General features: G+C 49.0%; 1 protein-coding gene across 4 annotated transcripts in view; it reads left to right on the top strand.

Annotated features, from left to right (window-relative positions):
- The window catches only part of Sh3bp5 (SH3-domain binding protein 5), an 86,648-nt gene that overhangs the window by 22,548 nt on the left and 41,081 nt on the right, over window positions 1-23,019 (top strand). For 3 of the 4 annotated variants that reach the window (XM_039094174.2, XM_039094171.2, NM_054011.2), the window contains exon 2: window positions 1,098-1,160. Coding sequence is in view for 2 of the 4 variants with exons in the window: in XM_039094171.2 (XP_038950099.1) it covers window positions 1,098-1,160 (63 nt within the window). In the remaining 2 variants the exon portion in view is untranslated. Of the gene's footprint in view, window positions 1-1,097; window positions 1,161-2,216; window positions 6,845-23,019 lie in introns of those variants that run through there. The other variant, XM_063275046.1, reaches the window with a different exon arrangement.

The following is a 23,019-nucleotide window of genomic DNA, read 5'->3' as shown; positions in this document are numbered from 1 at the left end:
ACTTGGCCCGAGACTGGTTTAAAACCCTCCTTTTCCTTGTGAGGTCAGTGTGAACACCCACCAGGGACAGCTGATGCGCAAAGCGTGGAGGCAGGGAGAGCAGGGAAGCCCGGCTTTCTGCTCCTCCATTTCCAGGAGAGAGAGTTAAAAAACAATTTCCAGGAGTGACAGCTTAACCTCTTCACCTTCCTAAGCACAAAGCAAATTCCTTTCCACGACCTGTTTGGTACCCTTTCCATAAATCATTTTTTAAAAAAATGCGATTAAGCATAGTTGCAATTTCTGGACCCATAATTGGTTTTAAATGCACAGATAAAGAAATACAAACATGCTTTTAACTCACCAGCTTGGGCTTAAATTAACTATTTTGTCAAATTAATACACTCAAGATCAGAAATAGCCTTCTCATTGGTTATTCTGTTAATTCAGACCCTGGGTTTGGATTTCAGAATCTTGTGGTTTTGGTGTGGAATTTTGTTAGCAAGACCTTTGTTCACAGAGTAGAGATGAGTTACCTCATGTCAGCTCCTTCTTACAAAGTGTCAAGTTGCAAATGTTCAAAAGAGGTCCGATTAAAGCCAGGTAACCAACAGCACCCAGGTAGGCAGAGCAAATAATGTGTGTGCGGTTAGAAAAACAAAATCATCTCTTTATAGGAAACTAGCCATGATGAGTTAATGTTGGAAGTCTGCCTTTGGCCCGGCTGCACTGGCCTTGTGTTTCAGTGTGTCGGAATGTTTCTGTACTGATTTCCTTGAAAAGTTCTTTCCTAAGCAAAGGGTGCTGTTTTGACTAAATTACTGTTTGTAACAGGTGAGTTCACCTGGAAAAAAAAAACAATGACCTTTCAGGGAAAGATAAACCTGTAGGACCTTAAAGATGTCAAAAAAAAAAAAAAAAAAAAAAAGGATGCAGTCTACAAAAGACTTTAGGAATGGCAGAGGCTTTGTATTTTAGCCGATCCTCAGCTGTTTTCAGGAAGAATGAACTGGCTTGTATCATTCGAGGGAAATGTAACTGTTACACTACAGACAAAAGGCTAGCCCTGGTAACCTCTCTCCTCTCTCTCTCTCTCTCCCCCTCTCTCTCTTCATTAGGGAGAACTGGAGAAGTTAAATCAATCCACCGATGACATCAACAGACGGGAGACTGAACTTGAGGTACAGAGAGCTGGGGCGCTGTTGTTGGGTGAAGCAGTGTCAGTCACCTTTGACCCTGGGCTGCTTAGTTTTGTTTTAATAGCTGGAGGCCCATGCTTGGATGTTGAGCGACAGCGTGTGCCGGACAGTAAAACACACCCGAGTCCAGGCTGTGGGCGGATGCGTGTGGATCCAATTTCAAGTGCTGTTTTTCATTATGGAGGCTCCACTGGGACCAAAATCAAGGGCTGAGCAGGGTATTAAACAATGCGTAAGGCCCAATATTCCTGTATCTGTAGAAAAGCTAAAAGAATTGCGACTTAGCCGAACTCTTCAATGTAGTTTATGTCTCACGGTATTTTCTTTATTCCACTCGTGCTTGGAACTGCTATGGTTCCCTCGGACTTAAGCCATCCTAATGATTCACCCCTCTTTCTGATTCCCCGCCACTGTCTGTGTGCAGAATGTAATTATCTTAATGGTAACAAAAAAGATGTCTGGGCTGGGAAGGGCCTTCCTGCTGGGAAAAGTTTTGGGAGATAAGACTTGATTTGAACTTGAGAATGTTTCAGCCTTCCTGTAAACAAGTTGGGATTCTTCACAGCTACCAATTTCTAGTGGTTGGGTTACCAGCCAATGGGAGCACACCCCTGTGAGTGACTGTCAGGGCTAAGGGACTTCGGAGAGCTGCAGAGAGAACCAATTTCTACAGTAGAGGGAGCAGGATGGGCCAAGGAGAAAGCGGAGAGCACCAGGCCCCTCAGAGCCGGGGTGTGTGGTGTGAGGGAAAGGAAAATACTAAGCTGGAGTTCACTCGCAGCCTGCTTTTGGAGAGCGTGTAGCCTTGGAAGTCACAGATCCATATGTGGCAGTGTGGGCTAAAGTTTCTCTGCGTTTATCTATCACGGACTCCCATTCTCACCTATGTAGGGAATTGGAGAACTCACTGTGAAGTTGGGCAACTGAAAACTCTGAGGATCTCAAATTCTTAGTGCACTAAGCAAGCAAACAAATAAATATCTGCCAATTTTAGGGGGAAACTGGGCAATTGGAAACCATGAGTTTGCCCATTGAATATTCTCTCTCTCTCTCTCTCTCTCTCTCTCTCTCTCTCTCTCTCTCACTCTGTGTGTGTGTGTGTGTGTGTGTGTGTGTGTGTGTGTGTGTGTGTGTTTTAAACATTCTCATGTAGTCCTGGCTGACTTCAAAATCCAGTACACAGTGGAGGACGGCTTTGAACTCTGGGTTCACGTGTACACACTGGGGTCACAGGCCTGCGCCACTGTACCCAGCTACTTTCAGACTCCATAGACTCCATCCCAAACGTACATGGACAAGTTGGAAAGAATTTGTTTCTTGTTTTGAGCAGAAAGTTTGTCTTGTTTATGTTTGCAGTGTTGGACTGAGGCCCAGGGCCGATGGGCTTTTGAGGCCGGGTTCACAGAACTCAGGGACAGCTGACTAGGTCTGCTGCACTTTCCTGCAGTCCCAGCACCTGCAGGGCAGAGGCAGGAGGATCAGGGGTTAGAGGTCACATAGTCACAAGCAGCAAGCTTGAGGCAAACGACTCTGTCTCATGGAAGGAAGGAAGGAAGGAAGGAAGGAAGGAAGGAAGGAAGGAAGGAAGGCAGGCAGGAAGGAAGGCAGGCAGGAAGGAAGGAAGGCAGGCAGGAAGGCAGGCAGGCAATCAGGGACCATGGAGGCAGAGAGCTGGGGGTGGCAAGGATCAGGTTTCTGAGAGAGACGGCCAACCATGGTTCTTCTGTCCTTTCTGCTCACTTATCCACTGTTGGTCACCATTCTGGGTGTGAACAGGGTGGTCTCATAGCCCCATAACTTGGGCTTCATGGCACCTGCCTTCTGGAAGTTAGGTTGGTTCATTTGTTAAACTCTTGTTAGCCCTGATTTCCGAATTCCACAGATTTGGTGTGTCACAGGAAGTCCCCGGACAGGTGTTTCCTGCTAGGCTCTGGGTCACATTTGGAGCCCTGGCGTGTTTGTCAGGCTTCTCTAGATGAACAGAGCTCATAGAATGATTCTCTTTCTATACAGAAAGGGGGTTTATTAGAATGGCTTAAAGGCCACTGTCCAACCAGTCCAACGATGGCTGTTTACCAATGGCAGGTTCAGGAATCCAGTAGTTGCTCAGTCCACAAAACTTGATGTCTTAGCTGGTCTTCAGGAATGCACTGGAGTCCTAAGGAAGTAGGCTCTAATGTCAGTGAAGGAGTGGACTTGCTAGGGGGAGTGAGAACAAGCAGGCCAGGAGAGCAAGCCTCTTCCTTCCAAGTCCTTTCTGTGGGCTACCAGCAGAAGGTGTGGTCCAGGTTAAAGGTGGATCTTCTCACCTCAAAAGCAGTCTGGATTAAAAAGTGGGTTTTCCCACTTTATATGATTTAATTTAGAAAAAAGTCCCTCACAGATGTACGCAGCCACTTGGGTTTTGGTTAATTCCTAACGCAGTCAGTTCACAGCCAAGGGCTCACAGCTACATGGTATGGCTGAGGTTCGAGTAGAGCAGCCTGGCTGGGTGTGTTGTTGGGTGGCTTCCCCTGGTAGGGTTACAACCTGGACTGACCCAGAGACATATTAATAAGCCACAGAAGCAATTTAAAAGCTCCCTAGTTGCTCCGTAAAAATTACAAAAGACATAGGGGAAATTAGTGGTAATGTATTTTGTTTAACTCAGACTATCCCCAGTAGAATAAATTCAACAGGGATTCGGTGTAACAAAATAATTAACTTGGGAGCTGGTAGTGTGGCTCAGAGGAGGAATGCTCACTGACAAGCCCAAGGCCTTGAGGTCAATCTGCAGGACTTGGGGGAGGGGTCTGCAGGAATAGGGGTGGGCACACGGGATGCTGTTGAGGATGGAAGCTGAGGACACACACACACACACACACACACTCACACACACACACACTCTCTCACACACACACTCACACACACACACACTCTCACACACACTCTCACACGCACACATACACATACGTGCACGCGCACACACACTCACACACTCACACACGCACACACACTCACACACTCACACTCACACACACTCACACACACATACACACACGTGCACGCGCACACACACACTCACACTCTCACACACACTCACACACACACACTCACACATGCACACACGTGCACGCGCACACACACTCACACACACTCACACACTCACACACACTCACACACTCACACATGCACACACGTGCACGCGCACACACACTCACACGCACACACACTCACACACTCACACACACTCACACATACACACACGCACACACACACACACTCACACACACACACACACTCACACACACACACCACCTCCACCCCGCATGGTTCAGGGAAGCAGTCTTCAGCACTGTAACCCCAGCATCTACAGGTGTTTGTGTGCTAAGTCTTCAAAATGGCGCAGGACTTTCACTTAGCGCACACTCCCTTCGTGACCCACTGTACTTCCGAACTCAGCTGGAGTCAAGAACCCAATCACATGCGTGTGTATGAGGCTCTGGCCTCTGGCTTCGTGTCAGGGTGTGGGGTGGAAAAGACTAAACCTTGCTTTAAAGACTTTCCATTTTCACTGACTGGGTAGCTGGCAAACAACCGGAGAGCACCAGGCTGTAGACCCCGGGGTGGGAGCAAGCGGTAAGAAAGCATCCCTGGCAAAGTTCTGATCAGGGGGAACGGGGTGGGAGCAAGCGGTAAGAAAGCAACCCTGGCAAAGTTCTGATCAGGGGGAACGGAGATGTGGGGCTAGGGGTGTGGGTCTGGGGGTGTGGTCAAAAGATGCATTAGCCAGGCTTGCTTCTGTAACCCTAACATTTAGAAGGTAGAGGCCAGGGGTTGGGGATTTAGCTCAGCGGTAGAGCGCTTGCCTAGCGAGCGCAAGGCCCTGGGTTCGGTCCCCAGCTCCAAAAAAAAAAAAAAAAAAAAAAAAAGAAGGTAGAGGCCAAAGGATCCAGAGTTCAAAGGTTCCCTCAGTTACATGGTGAGTTTGAGGCCAGCCTGGGCTACACGAGACTCTGTATACAAAAACAAAATGTACAAGAGATATTGAAACAGGAGGATCACTGTGAGTTCAAAAGAACTGGACTATGTCCCTGTCGGAAATAAATAGATAAACATTTCAAAGGTTAGGCATTTGACCAGCTCATGGAAATACGACTGGAGGCTCAAAAGAACCTAGCTGTCCCTCCCTAGGAACCATTAGTGTTCTATCTGTGGTAAGAATGTTAGCATGGTACCTCAGGCCGATACTCCTAACACTTGGGAGGCTGCCTATGGGTTTTGACTTTGTGCCCATTTTGTAATCTCAGAACTTGGGAGGTGAAGGCAGATCATGTGTTCAAGGCCGTCCTGGCTTCTGTCTCAACAAAAACAGAGACACCTATTCTGTCAGGCAGGGAGCCCCAAATACAATCCCTGCTCCTATTTAGAAGTTGGATGCAGGAAGCTAACGAGACCCACAAGATTGTAGGGAACGGTCAAGGCTAGCCCAGCAACTAACTGAGACCCTGTCTCAAAGCATCTAGAAAGGGCCAGGGAGGCATGTAGGTGGTAGGTCACTTTTCTAGTAAACCCTGGTTTCAATCCCTACACGCATCCCAATAAAAAAAATCAAAACAAGTCAATAGCAATTCAATATATTATCAGCTGACTAACATTGAACTAACCTTATCTCCCATTTATGCCATGTGTCACACAGAAACACACTAAGCGCCACTACAGCATGGCATTGTCTTAAAAATCTAACAGTAAACCAGAACACGGGCACTCTTTCCTCTCTGTCTGAGATGCTAGAATCACAGGGGTGTGTCACCACATCCTGGATACATTACTATCTAAAAATAAAAGAACAAAACAAAATGAAGGCAACTTTTTTTTTTTTTGAGATAGGTTCTTTCACTATGTAGTTTTGGACATCTGGGAACTCGCTCTGTAGACCAGGCTGGCCCCATCACAAAGGGATCTGCCTACTTCCACCTCCCCAGTCCTGAAATGAAAGGTAGACACCACCATGCCTGACCCTTTAAAAATACTATTTTATTATTTTTATGTGGATAGCTTGAGAGAGTGTGCATGTGCATGCATGCGTATGTGCGTGCATGCGTGCATGTGTGTGTGTGTCTGTGTGTCTGTGTGTTTAAGTGCAGAGTCCATTCTCATATCGTGTGAGCAGTTTTGGGGTTGGGACTTGGGTCACCTGACTTGGCAGCCCCTTCAGCTGCTCAGCTATCTCGTTTGCTGTCCCCTCTTTTTTCAAATATTAAAACAGATTAGACAAATTTCTGAATCTAATTAGGGCCAAGATTTGCAGTATTCCACGTTTTATGTGTAAGTATATATACATTTATGTACAAAAAAACCTTTATAAAAATTGGTTGTACTGGCTGGTTTTGTGTGTCAGCTTGAGGAAAGTTGGAGTAGTCACAGAGAAAGGAGCCTCCCTTGAGGAAACGCCTCCATGAGACCCAGCTGTAAGGCATTTTCTCAATGAGCGATCAAGCAGGGAGGGCCCAGCCCATTGTGGGTTTGTCATCCCTGGGCTGGTGGTCCTGGGTTCTATAAGAGCAGGCTGAGGGAGCCCGGGGAAGCAAGCCAGTAAGCAACATCCCTCTGCACCAGCGCCTGCTTCCTGACCTGCTTGAGTTCCAGCCCTGACTTCCTTTGGTGATGAACAGCAGTGTGGAAGTGTAAGCTAAATAAACCCTTTCCTCCCCGATGCGTTCCTTGGTCACGACGTTTGTACAGGAATAGAGACCCTGACTAAGACACATGTCTTCAGCTTGTCTCCTGCTTGTTCTGAAAGGAGGCTTTCCTGGGGCTGGCTGAGGGAGCAGGAAGGGGCCAACCGGGCACTGCTAATCAGTCCTCAGCTGGAATCAACAGCTGGTTCCTCCCTCCTACCCCTCCTGGGAGACGGGAGCCTGCCTCGTGAATGTTTACCTTCTCTCCTCACTCTGAGAATGAGCAGTCTCGCAAGGCGACTTAAAAAATAAATCTCTGGGGTCCTCCCAGCGCTCATGAGGCCTAACCCTTCCTCCTCCAGGAGCAAGCAAACCTTTCACTTAATAAAACAAAGACCAGAAAGGAAAATAACAGCCGTGTTTTGAGCTTGGGAACTCTGGGGGAAGGAGGGGGCGGAGCTCAGACAGCCTGACTTCTGTCCCTAATGGATTTATCAGCACAAGTCAGAAGAGAAAAATGCTTTTATTAAAGGACAGTGCTGTCACAGCCTGGCAGTTTCTCTTCTGTGTTTGTGGTGGACACTGGGCCAGGAAGGTCCTGTCAAGCAGCATGGTGCTTTGAAGAAAGTGATAGAGAACACTGAGGAGATAACTGACTGAAAAAAAACCGTACCAAATCCAGGGCCCAGTGGGTCAGCTGGGCTGGGTGGGGTCTGGCCTGCCTGTGAGATCTCGTTGAAATGAATATCTTTCCATCCCCCACACATCCAGTGGGGTAGACAGGAGTCCTGTTTGAGACTCCAGGGGCTGTGGTGGGGCTGCGGGAGTTGACAAATCAGGAGCCTCCCATCCCTTGGATGGGAGCATGAACTGCTGATGGAGGAGAGAGGTTCCGAGAGAGCCATGGGGGGCGGGGGTCTGACAGGATGGGGACCATCAAAGGCAAGGCCTAAAGGGTCATCTGCAGTTACCCTCCAGAACGGTCTGGAGTGCAGAGAAGAACGCTGACAGATGCTGCCTGCGTGAGGACTGTCGGGAAGCAGGGCAATGCTTTTGTTCCATTGTTAGCTGCAGCAACAGAAGCCGAGCTTCTCATAGAGCAGGAGGCTCGAAGTCCAAGATTGGGCTGTCTTCCCAGCTTGCACAGGGATGCTTCTGCCTGTCTTCTCACTAGAAAGAAGGCACATAGTTGCCTAATTTTCTTCTTGTGAGTACAGTCATCATGTATCAGGGCCCTATCCATAAAGCCTCATTTAACTCAGTACTCTAAAGGCTCCATTTCTAAATACCGTCAAAAGGACCTCATGCCCTAAGTCAGTCCACAGTCACTTTCCTCAGTGGAGCTTCTGATGAGACCCCAGTTTGTGAGGAGACTTTGAGAACAGAGTTAATAACTTCCTAGGGACACATGTAATAGCGCTCTGCCCGTTTGTGGTTAGGGGTTTAGAAGGAAGTCTGCTCCTGTTACTGGACCATGTTAACAGTTAGCTGGTTGTGAGCATCTCAGTAGAACCTCCCCGGGGCCTGCTGCTATCCTGCCCCTCGGACCTGATGCTTTGGTGGGCAGTGTGTGTGACGTATGATGCTGGAATCGCGCTTAGGGCTCAGGGCTGGCCTTCTGTTACTGACCTATATCTCCTAGCCTGTTTTGTTTTTTAATTTCAAGTTAGAGTTTCACAGAGCTGTGTTTCCCAGGCAGGCTTCAAGTTCACTCTGTAGCCAAGCTAGGCCTTAAGCCCACAATCCTCCTGCCTCAGTCTCTGAAGTAGCTGTGATTACAGGTCTATATATTCCATATTCCCCACTTACTGAGTGTGGGACCCTTGAGCAGGTCATTTGGGTGTGAGCCTCAGTTTCTTTGTTTGTGAGACAACTGTGAGCTAATGAAGCCCCAGAGCCCTGGAGAAGGGAATGGAAGGACCATGGCTTGGGCATCAGGTGATTCAGGTTAAAATAGGAGGTTGGATAACTTTGAGGGACCTCGTAGCTTGAAGCCCCGGGCTCATCTGTGACTGTTAATGATGGTGATTCTTGTTCAGATCCTTAGGTGGTCTGGGGGGAGAGAGGAGATGCTGGGCGAGAGGTTACTTTGAAGGTCATGTATGGTGGAGGGCTTATTGGGTTCTTGGATGGCAGGGGGGTTGAGGCCTGCTGGATGCTGGTCAAAGGAAGACCATCTAGGCCAGGCTGGCCACAGGGTCTGATGATGGCTCTGTTGTCCTCCACTAGGTACTGCCTTGACCTTTCTTGGTCAGAGAGATGGTTCTTGTTGACAAACCAGAGAGAGGGCTTATACTGGCCAGGATCAGGCAAGGTGAATTTTGCAGCCTTAGACCAGTGTTGCTTTGTGCTGAGGCCATGTGCTGTGTCAGAGACAGCTTAGTGGGTGGGCGGTGCATTCCTCTAATCCCAGTGCTTATGGGGAGGAGACAGGATATCAAGATCATCTTCTACATGTCCAGCTTGAGGCCTGCCTGGGCAACCTGAGAGCTTCTCTCTGAAAGAGACAAATAGTGTAGCAAGCAGAAGTGAGCCCTGGGTTCACCTCCTGGGGTTTGCTTTAGGGTGCTGGGTAAATGCATAACACCAACGGCCTATTATGGCTGAGTGGTCATAGATTGTCACATGATGTGCTGGGCCTCAGTTTCCTAAATGATGGTGGTAACAGTGTTGCTGCTGACTGTCTGGGCGGGGCTGGCTGCAGCAGGGTGGGGGATCACAGGACAGTCTTTCTGTCGTTCTAGAATGTGTCTTCTGAGTCTTCCTTGGATCCTTTAATGACACACAGCAGCATGTGCGTCCGCCGTGTGCTTCATTCTGTTCAGTATCGAGTCCTCAGAACAATCTATGACCTAACTATGACGCCCCATTTTCTCAGTTAGCAAAACTAATACTGGATGGACGCAGGCGGGCGTCATGTCTGTAGGCGCAGTTCCTGAGTAACTGAGCAGAGGGATCAGTTCAACCTGGACTATGTAGAAAGACCCTATTTCAAAGAACGCCACCCACCACCACTACCACCGATCAACCATAGAATCCAAGTGTCATCACTATAACAAGTGGCTCTGGGCACCCCACTGCTCTTAGGGTGACCTTGATAGAGTTGTGGCTGTCTTTGTCCTCTTTTCCTTTCCCATAATCTGTTCCCTTATGAAGGGGTTGACTCCTGTCTTTGTATATGTTAATATCTTAAAAATGGAGACAGTTGCCATTTGTAGCTAGCTGGTCTGGGACTCAGATGAACCTGTCTGTTGTGTGTGTGGGCTACCGCGACTGGCCCGTGCTAACATTTTGGCCTTTTGTGGTGTGTGGGTGTGGGTGTGGGTGTGAGTGTGGGTGTGGGTAGGAATAGAAGAAAGGGTCTCATGTAGCCTGGGCTATCTTCAAACTCCAGATCCTCCTGTCTCCATCATGCAAACTCTGGGATCACAGCCAGGCACTGGTATACCCAGCTGTGGGGTGGCCTTTAGAATTAAAAAGGGATGACCTGTGGCCATGGGCAAATGACTGATATATTTTGGGAACATTAGGTAATGACGTGTATGTTGGGGCTATAGAGAATGCTCAGCAGTTAAGAGCACTTGCTACTCCTCTAAAGGACTAAAGTTGGTTCCCAGCCCCCACCCTGGTCGTCTTACAGCCACCTGTAACTCCATTTTCAGGGGATCAACACCCTCTTCTGTTCTCTGAGAGAACCCCCCCCCCCAACAATTTATATTCACAAGACACATACATACGGGGATGGGGATTTAGCTCAGTGGTAGAGCGCTTACCTAGGAAGCGCAAGGCCCTGGGTTCGGTCCCCAGCTCTGAAAAAAAGAACCAAAAAAAAAAAAAAAAAAGACACATACATACATATAGAAAAACAAAACTAAATGTAAGGTATATACAGTAAAGGAATGTGCATATAAGAAGAAAAAGGTCTTTTTACAGTATTCCTAGTGTGGATTGATCACTACTAGTTATCGTACAATGGGCACTGATCACTACTAGTTAGGGCTAAGTAGACACAGAAATTAACAGCGAGCGCCCTGACCCGGGCATGGTAACTCACGCCTGCACTGGGAGGCTCGTAAGGGCAGGAGGATACGTTCGAGGCAAGCTCGCAAACACAGATGGCTTCGGGGAGTCCTGTTTAGTACTTTACTTTGTGGGCGCTTTATTATGTTCTGTGGAAACAGTCAGTTCACAATGGAGTTGAACAAACCTCCCATGGTAGTCTGAGAAGCATGGCCCCAAAATAAGACTGCGCACCCCAACGTTACCGGTGGTTGAGTCTGCTGCTGAGAAAGCAGGTGGCTTTCTTTCTCTGTGCTTTTCCAAGTATTACCGATGATTATGTTTCATCACGTTAGGCAGAGGAAGAAATGGACCTATTATAAAGAGATGATTTCTATTGCCAGAGAAATTAATTTCTATGGAAGAATCAAGACCGTTGGGAGAAGCTTGGGACTGATAGTTCCTGCCTTAATTGTAAATAAAGCCCATTTTGGTGGGGCTGTGCTGGCTTAGTTTTTGTCAACTTGACTCAAATTGGAGTCGCTTGGGAAGAGGGACCCGCTCTGGGGGAACGGCTTCCATCAGAGGGGCCTGCGGGGGCAGTGGGGGAAGGATGACAAGCCAGCAGTCGTCATTGGTGGTTGATGGTACTACTGCCCTGTGTGAGCGGTTCTGCATAAGCAAGCGGGCTGGGCAGACCACAGAGAGAGAGCCAGTAGAAAGCAGAGTTCTTCCAAGTCTCTGCCTCAGTCCTTGCCTCAGTTTCCCTCCACGATGAGCTCTAAGCTGTAAGGTGACGCAAACAGTTTCTTCCCCAAACTGCTTTTGGTCACAGTGCTGCTGTAGCAACAGAACATAAAATGCGGCAGTAGGATTTCTCAGTGAGTCACTGCCTCATGATGCGCTCATTGGAGTCATTCATGGGAGAATGAAGACTGTCTTAACGGCATGTTAGGTGCTCAGGAGCCCTCATCTATGTGGCTGATGGAGAGCAATAGAAAACATCTCAAAAGACAAGACACTTAGACAGTTCATCTTCGTCGTTGCTTGTATTTGAGTGTCTGAATACCCCCACCCCTCTCTGTCTCTCTGGAGACATTCTCATGTAGCTCAGGCTAGGATTATAGCTGTTTCGTTTGCCCCGCCCCCACTCTGTCTCTTGAGATAGGTCTCATGTCTGTCTTAGATTGGCCTGGAACTCAAGATCCCCCCCGACTCTGCCTCCCAAAAGCTTGGGTAAGAGGTGTGCAGGAGAATGTCTAGCTTGAGTCATTTCTAAGTGGGCATGTGTAGGCTCAAGTCTTGTATAAAAGGTTCGAGGCCTGCGCTGGCTTATGCACTGTAGCCACAATAGCAAACCATACACTCTGGGCTTTGTCTAAAATATAGATATGCGCATCTAATCCTGAAATTGACACCATATACAGGAAAAACTTGAACGTCTCATTTTGAAGCTGCAACCCCCCTGCCCCCAGGGCATTCTTGGATCCTCGGCTGAGACGGATCATCTGGTCACAGGTGCTGGCTATGCAGTACAGACTGACTTGGTACAGCCATGTATCCCCAGGTTTGTCCAAGGTCGCCAGCCCTGTCTCCGAGGTCTCTAGAAGACAGGCTGTGGCAGTTGGCAGATTCAGCATTGTCTCTGTGGTTTTAAGAACAGTCAGATGGGGGTTGGGGATTTAGCTCAGCGGTAGAGCGCTTGCCTAGCGAGCGCAAGGCCCTGGGTTCGGTCCCCAGCTCAAAAGAACGGTCAGATGGACAGAGCGCTCTGGTCTCCATGGACTGAAACCTTTAACACTGAACTGTGATTTTTCTTTTCCCTTCTCAGCATTTATTGTGGGGACATTTAACATAGTTTATGTGTGTGTTGGCCGGAGATATTAAACATCCCTCCAACCTCAGTCTTTGGCAGCCAGCCCAGCTGTCTTTGCTCAGCCCTCTTCTCTGAACTTCCTCATTCTGCCCATGCAGAATGTTTCTAGCAGTAAGAATAGATGTGCTTCCCCCCCACCCCCAATGGATTGTACCCAAGAGCGTCACAGAAATTTGCAAAGCAACTCTTAGAGAGCTTGGTGAATCAGCCCCTTTCATTTCCTCAAAGGAAGATGGAAAATTTTTGTTCTATTGTCTGAGTTTTCCTTTGCTGTGTTTTGCTGGATTATCTAGGAGATACTCATGTTTGCACTGACTGGAATGATGAACTGCTAGTGGGCAGACAATGAAAGGAATATCCGCTATGCCCAAACCCACCTCGAGGGACTGCTCTCTTTGTTTGACATCAAACTCAGCCAAAGCACGATGAATGGGGTTTTCTTGCTATGTTCACCCCACCCTTCTGATGCCAGGAGGCAGAGGTGGTTTTGACAGATTTGAAGCCCACAGGTTGAATGTCTATCTCCTCCTTGGGTTTTGACTTTTTTGTTTTGAGACAAGAGATGAAATGGGTATTGTTCTTTCTGGCTTTTTATGGCTACCATTTCTGCCTAAGAACACTTGCCACCTTTGGAGTTGACAGCAGCCATTTTATTTGAGCCGTGGCTTGTAGGTCAGGATTTGGAGAAGAAGAAGTGAGGCTCAGCTGGGCTGTCCTTGCTTAAGGAGTCTCCTGCAATTGCGGTCAGGTGGTGGCTGGAAATGTGGTCATCTGAGGGTATGATGACATCCATGGTGGTCATTCGGGGGCCTGACACAGGTTGCTGGCCCTTGGCTGGGAGTTAAGCTGGTGGCTGTAACTAGGGCATCAAGCAAGCACCTTCCCAATATGGTGATCTCAGATTCTCTGACTTTCTTAGGATGCGTGGCATCTCCTAGAGTGCTGGTCCCAAGATGACCACATGGAAACCTGTCGGCTTTTTCTGTCTCATCCTTGGAACTTTCAGTGTGGTGCATCTCTATTTTCTTGATCCAAGCATGGACAGACCTAACTTCAGAGTCCTCCTAATAGGAGTAGTGCTGAAGAATTCTGGGTAGTGTTTAGAAAGTCCCATACTCATGGCGGTCTCAGAGACACCACGACTCTCTGCTTCCCTTTTGGGGGCAGACTTCACAAGCAGTCATGTTTCACCATGTTTTTGAGAGGTGCTTTAATTTTTAACCAGCCAGCAAAACAAGGACTTTGGTTAGTACTCACGGTAACTGGAAGCAAGCCAGCTGCATGACAGGACGGGAAGCGGGCTTTAGCAGCGCTAGGGTACTGGTTCGACATTGGGAATCTGCTGCTGCTTTGCCATTTCTTACAGATTGTGCTATCTGAGCCTATGAGACAGCTCTGTAGGTAAAGTCACTTGCCACCAAGGCCAACAGCTTAAGTGGGACCCACATGGTAGGAAACAAGGGACTCCTAGATACTCCAGCCTCCGCACACCGTCCACGACATTCGTGCGCACGCACATTCAACAGAAACAAAAATAATTTAATAAATTACACTATGGCCAATGCCTGTTGGGGAAACAAATTAGCACCGTCTACAGCAGGGGATGCCGGCTAAGCTGGAAGGCCCCTTCCAAAGGTCTGAGGCTGCTCCTGACTTGGTGGTTTTTCCTTGTTGGCTGCTGGGTCCTGGAGACGCAAACTCCCAGTGCTGAGTTCATTCATTAGGACCTACTTCCCAAGCTGGAGCTTGCCCAAGAAGCTAAGCTCTTGACCTTGTGAAACTTGGAGTCAAAAACGGCCTGGGAGAGGTTTTCTGGGGGAAGCAGGTGCCACTTGCCACTCAGGCCCACCACCTTCATTGTGTAGATTGGAAACGTGGGTGGGGTTTTGTTTTTGTTCCTGTCCTGTCAGGATTGATTTACTTTATTTCTTGATATAGGGTCTCATTCTATAGCCTCAGCCGTCCCAGAACTCCTGTGTAGACCAGACTGGCCTTGAATTCCCAGAGGTCCATCCATCTACCTGCCTCTGCCTCCCAAGCTCTGGGATTCAAGGTGTGTGTTAATCAGCTTCTGCTTCTTACTTTAAAGTATCTGTGAGCGAGCATGTCGGGGGCGAGCGGTATGCACATGAGTGACCTAGAAGCCAGGAGGAGAGAGATACTGGATCCTCTAGAACTAGTTAGAGCTGGCTGTGAGCTGTGACAAAGGTCTGGGGAGACAAGCTCAGGCCTCTGGAGCTGCACCTCTTAACCTTCTAGGCATCTTTTCAGCCCTGAGCTGTTTGTTCTGAATTTCAGATGAAAAGGAAGGAAGGAAGGAAGGAAGACAGCAGGCAGACAGACAGATCTATCTGGCCAGGGCTGTTAGTAATTTAATGAGGTGCTGTTGACACAATGGCCGGCATACTCTGGCATGTAGTGTTTAGCCAGGCCCGGTCCTGCCCTCACCTTCTCCTGTTGACTAACATACATAAAAATAGCTATTGAGGGAGAGCTAAGTGTGTGTTAAAGGTTGGTGTAGGTAACTGTGGTCTCATAATAGTCCTTGAGGACGTTGATGAGGGGTACTGAGAGGTAAGCCGGCCCTGCTAGGTCACACGGTCAGTGGAGATAGAGCCAGGACATGCAGGCTCTGAGTGGAGCCCACGTGCTGTAATGGTTTTGGGTCAGGGGTGGGGGCGGTACATGTTCAGGAGTATGGAGGAAGCCTCCAGGATCCCTGTTGGAATTGACAGAACGAACGGAGTTCTGGTCTAGCAGCTGGGTTTCCAGTCTTTGCCGTGGCACCAGGCACTCATCCTCATGGGAGATGGATGGACTTGGTTTCCTCGTCTGTGAAATGGGAGCACCTGTGTTAACTGATGGGCACCCTTTCCAGCTCTCTGGCTCTGTGGCCATGGATTTCATTTTTCGGCTAGCCACGTGCTGGCTACGTTACAAACCCCTGTAGTCTTGGCACACTGGGAAATCCAAAGCTTCGTCGCTAGTCTACGTCACAACAGACTTAAACTTTAATTTTTTGCGGTACCAGGGATTGAACCCAGGGCCTCTTTCTTTCAAGGCAAGTCTCCATTGCTGAGCTGTATCTGCAGCCTCTGCATATTTTTTATTTTGAGATATGGTTTCATTAAGTCGACTATACTGACCTTGAACTTGCGCTCTTTTGACCTCAGCCTCAGGCTGAGACTTTAGGCTTTCTACCACAGGATCTCACAAAACCTGAAGTTTCTTGACACAGTACTTGACCCAGGTTTTACAAGGGCTTGGAGATGTAGGGTTGAAGGCATGAGGCCTCGGTTCTCGTGCCCCATGCTTTTAGAAGCCGACGCCCTCGGCAGCCGCCTCTGGTGTGTCTGAAAAGAGGTGGTGGTGGGTGGAGTTCTGACAGGGATCCCTTTGCCCTGCGCTCTGTGTTCTCCTCTCCTTCCTTGTTAGCCGCCTCGGTGAGGACGTCGTCTGAAAGCCAGTAGAAGTGATACAGCCTGCTTGCCTGGAATGCCGTGGCGGGCAGAGGCATGCTATGGGCAGAGGAAGCACCAGATGATCTCCAGAGCTTCCCAAGGCTGGGCTCTGACCTTGCCCTGTGGACGACGTGGTTCTAAACCTGAGCTGCTTATAAAGTGGACCTCGTCTTCGCAACAGCTTGATTGGTGGTTGAAACACTGCCTGGTTAATGTGCACATCACTTGTACTTCTGAGGTTTAATGACTCGTTTTTAAATCTGGGTCTCAAAGTAAAAACAGTTTAACTTCTTTGGCTCAAACACAGAAACAGTCTGCTTGTGGCTGAATTCAGTGAGGTTGTGCTTTAGTAATTCTGCCTCCCTCTTCCTTAAAGAATCCCGTGGGTTCAAGAATGTGTGTGTGGCTGACGCTTGAGAAAGCACAGGGCCTGTCAGTCCTTCCGGCTGCTGCTGCTGCTGCTTCGTGTCCTGGCCTAAGTCCACAGGGTGCCTGTCACTCCAGCCCTCCTTCCCCAAGGAGGACTTGCCCGACTGACCTTGTGCTGGGTGCTGATGAATTTCTTCCTCTGTGGAGCTTTGGGCCTTGGGCGTTGAAACGACCCTTCCTGTTGGCCTTCGCCCCATCCTTGTGCCATTGAGGACAGACGGTGAATTGAAAGGGAGCCATTTTCTAACTGAGGGACATTCTGCAAGATCACAGCTCCCATGTTCCAGATCACACAGAGAAAAGAAAAGCAAAAGGAGAGGGAAGAAGGCAAAAGAAAGCCAGGAGTGAGGCGAGGAGGGTAGCAGGATTTCCCAGGGCTCGAATATCCGCTTGGATCTGTTACCCCATCCTGTTGTCCTTTGGTCCCCAGGTTCATGTGACACAGTCTTGAACTGCTTTTAGTAACACAGGACAGATTTTGTAGAAGGTCCCTACAAGCCACACTTCTCTTGCCTCAGCCTCCCCGGGGCTGGGATTGTAAGTGTGTGTGATGTAGAGAGTCAGAGATCAGGTCAGGAGCGGTGGGCAGAGCTAATGTTCTGATTCTGGCCACTGCACCATCATATTCAACAACGATTTTATTTTTAGAAAATGCATACTTAATGCTTAAAAGTCTCCATTTCACCCTCACTTTTCCCTAATCTGAGGGAACTAGAGCCCCTCTACATGGGGGTGGGGGTGGACTTTACCAAGGCCTTAACCTCTCTAAAGCCCTTCTTTAGTTTTAGGGGGACTGCAGGAAGAAGACACACATGGTGGTCTCTGTCCTTCCTGTTGGTTCAGGACCAGAATGGACAGTATGAGGCCATGGAGCAGGCTCTGGCTTGGACATCAATGCTGTCCAGGGACCTGGAACCTCCCTAAGATTAGACACCTCCGTGCCCTGCCCCCTTGTCCACTCAAAGTTCCGAAAGGTCACAGGAGTAGTTCTTGGGACCCAGGGGGAGGGGAGGGTTGTTGGATCTTCCATGTAGGGAGGACCCAGATTTCCCAGAGGCCTTGGTTTATACCCGCTGTCCTCACACAGACACTACCACATCTGTCATCCGTCAAAGGTGCCGTCTGACGACTCCATGACCACATTACTAAATGTCCCATGCAAGAGCCCAGGGACTTTGCTGCTCCTCCACTCTTGCTGGTGTATACATGTGCGTTCTTGACCGTCTCTTCTGTCCCTCTCCTGTGTCCCTGGCCTTCTGTGTTGTGATCTGTGTGGAAGGGGCTTATATCGGAAACATGGCATCAGGGCATCCTCTTGTATGAGGGACAACCCTCAGGGAGGCAACCACCAGGATTATTAGCAGGCCCTCCAACAGGCCTCCTCTACCAAAGTCAAGGTTTGAAGTCGGGAAGGAATGTGACTGAGGGAGTGGGGCTGTGATTGAACAGTGATTTGGAGGTTTCCACAATTCAGGATCCTGGTGTCTCCTTCCTCCTCCTCTCGTGGCCTCTGTGACTCTGAGGTCCTTTTAGCCGAGGCGTCCTTTTCGGAATGCTTCCATCACATAGATTGGGCTGGAAATGTTGAAGTCTTTACGGAGCTAGCCCCAGCTTCTGCTGCTCCTCACATGGCTGCCCGTGCCCAGCCCCGCCTCTCCCTGGCTCCTGTGCCCTCACGCTTCGCTCGACCTTTCTGGTTTATTATCTTCCTGGGCCCTGCTCTACCCTGCCATAGTCAGTCAGCTTCAAGCCTTGCTGTGGGATTCTCAAGGTAGAAACTGCCCTGCCCCCCCCCCATTATAGGGCTGAGAAAAAAAAAACCCAGACAGACAGTGGCAACAGCTGAAAGGTGCCAGGGGCAGGCTGAATCATAAAAAGCGAGGGTTTTAGGGCTAGGACTGTACTGTCTAGTACAGTAGCCATTATCCATGTGCAGTTGTTGAAGGTATAATTTAAATTAATTAAAATGTGGTGCAGTAATAGCAGCAAGAGTTCCTTTGGCCACCTGTGGTACGGGCTCCGCTTCTAAGCCTTTAAGTTAGTTCTGTCAGCCAGCACGGAGCACTTACCGTCTCTCCTCCAAACATGGCTCAGAGTGCTTTCTTCCTGAGGGTTAGAAGTGCTCACAGGACTCCCAGACCAGATCCGATGGCTTTTGGAAAGCACAGCTTGCAGTGAGCTTATTTTAAACAGCTCAGGTACCCCTGACCATGATTCTAGAGTGCCCCTGACCGCCACCAGTGCCGTGTCCTTCATGCGAGGCAGTTCACCCTGAACGTGGTTGGCGCCGTTTCTGCCGGTACCTACTCCATATTGTCTGTTAAACTGATAGTTGTTTCCGGTTCACCCTGTCTGAAAAGGAAGCTTCGTTACTGTACATGAGCAACCATCCAAGACAAGGCAAATTCTTAACAGCAAACTTGGTTTTTAAAGTCTAATTTGGACCAGAAGGCGGGTGTGGTGACACAAACCTGTGGTTCTGTCACTTAGGAGACTGAGGCAGGGAAACGGCTGTGAGTTTGAAGCCAGCCTCACAGTAGACAGGAAGAATAAAAATCCCAAGCCAAGCAAGCAGGCAAGAACAATCCTGCGGGCTAGAGGTGTCATTCAGTGGTTAGGACACTTGCCTGTACGTGTGAGGTCCCGGGTTCTGTCCCTACCACCACACGTGCAAAATAACACACGTGTAGAAAAGTGAATGGGGACTCTGGGATGACACCGTGTGGCTCACCAGATTCCAGCAGGTCCTTTCTCCAGCAGACCCTGTGGAGGGCCCCCACTTTCTTTTTTTTTTTTTTTTTTTAAGATTTATTCATTTATTATATATAAGTACACTGTAGTTGTCTTCAGATACACTAGAAGAGGGCATCGGATCTCTCTACAGATGGTTGTGAGCCACCATGTGGTTGCTGGGAATTGAACTCATGACCTCTGGAAGAGCAGCCGGGTGCTCTTAACCACTGAGTCATCTCTCCAGCCCCGGGCCCCCACTTTCTAAAGACGAGTCAGAAGATGTAATGGCTCCTAGCGGAGGGTCTTCCCCTGTAGAAGTCAGAAAGCTGGGAAAGTGTTCCCGGAGGAATAATTGTTGACTCTGACTGGGCGCCGTGACATCTCTCTGGTGTCTCTTCACATCTAGAGCGTGTGACAGCCATGTGTGGCGCCATGAGGCACTTGAAGATTTCGGGTCTTGGGTCACTGTTAATCTCCAGTTATCACCGAGTGTCCTAAAGAATTTGTGAAGCCCCAGCAGTATTTATTTATGTCGAAAATTAAAGGCGTTGTTGTTGATCTGAGACAGGGTCTCGCTGTGTAGCGAGGAACTCACCTTTTAGAATAGGCTGGCCTCGCCGGTGCTGAGATGGAGGGTATGTGACACCGTGCCCAGCGTGGTCTCTTTATAGTTTGTTTACCTCACAGTTTTAGAGTGTGAAAGTCCAAACTGCATCTCACCACAGTGGGAGTGTGTGGTGTGTGTGTTGTCTACATTCTATTTCTTGTGATGGCACAAGAAACTCCAGGGAACACTCATGAGAGGGCAAAGGTCAAAATGGCCATGGAACGCAGCCAGCAGGATAGTTTGGTGACCAGAGACTCTTGCCACCAAACTTGATGGCTTGAATTTGGTCCCTGGAGCCAATGTCTCTATAGGTGAGAGGAGAGAATCAACTGTATGAATTCATCCCCTGGCTGCCACATGGGGGCCATGCATGCGTGCCCCCCGCCCCCACATCATATACATTTTTAAAAGGACAAAGTTGGGAGTCCCACTTTACTGTGAAAATGGGTTCTAGCATCAGGCTCTCTGGAGAGGTCTGAGGGACCCCCTTCCCAGCGTATCTGTAGACCACTGAGTCTGAGTGCTGAGGGAACCACTGGAGACCAGTGCACACCAGATTAAACAAGTGAGATACTTGCCTGCTATGCAGCCACAAAACAACTGTGCCACCTGGCTCCGGTTGTCTTATCTGCATGCTGGCCCCGTGGTTCCTGTCGAGCCTGTCTTACAGGGTCATTTCTAGGCTCAACTCATGCCTTTGAGGCCTCTCTCTCCAAACCAAAGCTGTGTGTTCATAAACAGCTTCACCAAGGAGCCTTTGAAGTTACGCACCATCTCTGATATGTAGGACAGTTATTTTTAAAAAGCTGACATCCTGTCGCTGTGCCCCTGATTCTTGAGGACACCTCCATGAAGCCGTTCATTATCCTCAGTTTACAAGTGAGGTAGTAGAGACTTGGGTGAGCCGGTTGGCCAGAAAGCAGGGACTTGTCCCCAGTTTGTAACTCTCTGGCACGCTGCTCCTGAGGCTCGCTGGCTCTGAATGTCGTAGCCAGAGCTCTTATTCTGCGTGGGGCTATGTTTTTGACACACTGACACATTCAAACAGAGATTGCCGCTGTCAGCAGTTCTTTGCTTAAATAAATCACTCTCCAAGTGAGTCACCTAAGTTGAAGATCTAAGACATCACATAGAGGGAACCGGTTTAGAACTCCCTTCGAGTGCAGATTTTAAGTTGCTGGGTGTGGTGGCACACGCCTATTAACACCAGCGCTTAGAGTAAGTTCCTGGCCAGCCTGGGCTTTATGGCCATCTCAAAACAGGAGATTACCAGGCCTGGGATAGTAAACTGCTTGCTTTGGGGGAGGGGCAGGCTTAAGCTGGCCTTGAACTCCAGATCCCCCTGCCTCTATCTCCCAGGAACTGGAATTATTCGAATGTGCACCCATGCCCAATGGTTTTGAGAGTAAAGACCTGCCCATCTTCTGGAGGTGTTTGCCCTTATGAATTACCCATCTCTGTGGATCGTTTCCCATAAAAACAATGTTCTGTGCACTCAATCCTGAAGTATCCATACTCCACTTTGGAGGATCGTTTGACTGTGACGTAGGTGACAAGGGACCACAGTGAGGTCTTTCCTTTGTAGGGAATGGAGCAGAAGGCACCAGTGTGTGGCACCTAGCTGTTGAGATGGTATTTAAGGAACTCTTAGTTCAGTTCAGTTGCATCAACTCTGCTCCGGAGGCAGAAGTCCTCCAGCCGCTGGCCATGCTTAATTACAATGCTGAGCTGGGGGTGGGATGCAGATTGACCTCCTCTCCCTATCAGTGTAACTGATACCGTAACTAACTAAAGGTCTCTGGCTCAGTCCTGTGCCTTTTAAAGGTCCGCTTGAATAGCATTTGATAGAAGTCCAATTCCGGACTTCAGTCACTTGAACGAAACAGAAAGTGAGGGTGAAGGTGGCGATGGGGGGGTCGGCCTTAAGGGAGAGAGCAGTGCAGTAGGGGCTGCTGGGACACTTCTGCCACACCTCTGTCACCTCTCCTGGCTCCAGAGTGACAGCTCAAAGCTACTCAATCTTCCATTCCATCCCGTTAGCCACCTCAGTGGGGAAGTTTCTTCTGCTAAGTTTAAGAAACTCTTTAGAGGGGATTTAGCTCAGCGGTAGAGCGCTTGCCTAGCGAGAGCAAGGCCCTGGGTTCGGTCCCCAGCTCCGAAAAAAAGAAAAAAAAAAAAAAAAAGAAACTCTTTAGAATGAAGTCTCATTAGTTTTGATACGTAGGCCTCTTTCTCCACAATCACAGCAGTTGGGAGTATGCATTGCTAATTGGCCAGGCTCAGTCTCGCGGCGCCAGAGGTGGGACCTGCTCTCAGTGACTGGGCTGCCTCAGTAGGACAGGATGTGCCTAGTCTAGCAGTGAAGGGAGAAGGGGGGCAGGGGAGGGGGATATGTGAGGGGTGACTGGGAGGAGAGACAGGGCTACGACCCAGATGTAGAGTGAATAATTAAGTAAATTACTGATAAAAGCAGTGGCTAACATCGTCTCAGGAAAGATGAGCTTGTTACCTATGACCACTTTATGACTAGATCTGTGGTAGGTGGATGGAGCTGATTGTGTGATACCCAGGTGTATAGCTCATTGTTGGGACAACGTGATTATTAGACCCGGCTCTTGCCCACCACCCCCACCTATACCCTCATGCTCCTGAATATACAGAGTCCTGAAAGGATGTTACCTAGGCTGGCGGGCCTCAAAAAACTGTCCAAGGCATCTTCAGAAATACTCAGAACCCTGTGACAGTTTGATAAGTTCCAAATATGATCCAGTCATTTTCCTGAAATCATCACAAGCTGGGATCCCAGCCTCCCAGGGAGGCTAAAGCAGGAGGGTTATGAGTTCAAGGTCAGCTTGGGCTACAGAGGGAGATCCTGTCTCAAAAGCAGAAAACAAACAACAAAGTCAATCAGGCAACTTCTGCTATCCCTTCCCAGCACGGGGGATGACTCAGAATCTGGAGCTGAGCTGGATGAACAACTTGCAGACAGCCTCTGAGGAGGACGCCAGCCCTCACTTAGGGCTTATGTAACCAAGGGCAGGGCTTGACCCTACGACGTTCTGGGCACCCCGAACTG

The sequence above is a fragment of the Rattus norvegicus genome, chromosome 16, assembly GCF_036323735.1.
Source record: "Rattus norvegicus strain BN/NHsdMcwi chromosome 16, GRCr8, whole genome shotgun sequence".
NCBI lineage: Eukaryota > Metazoa > Chordata > Mammalia > Rodentia > Muridae > Rattus > Rattus norvegicus.
Note: the sequence above shows the minus strand (reverse complement) of the source record. Positions and strands in the feature narration are given on the sequence as shown.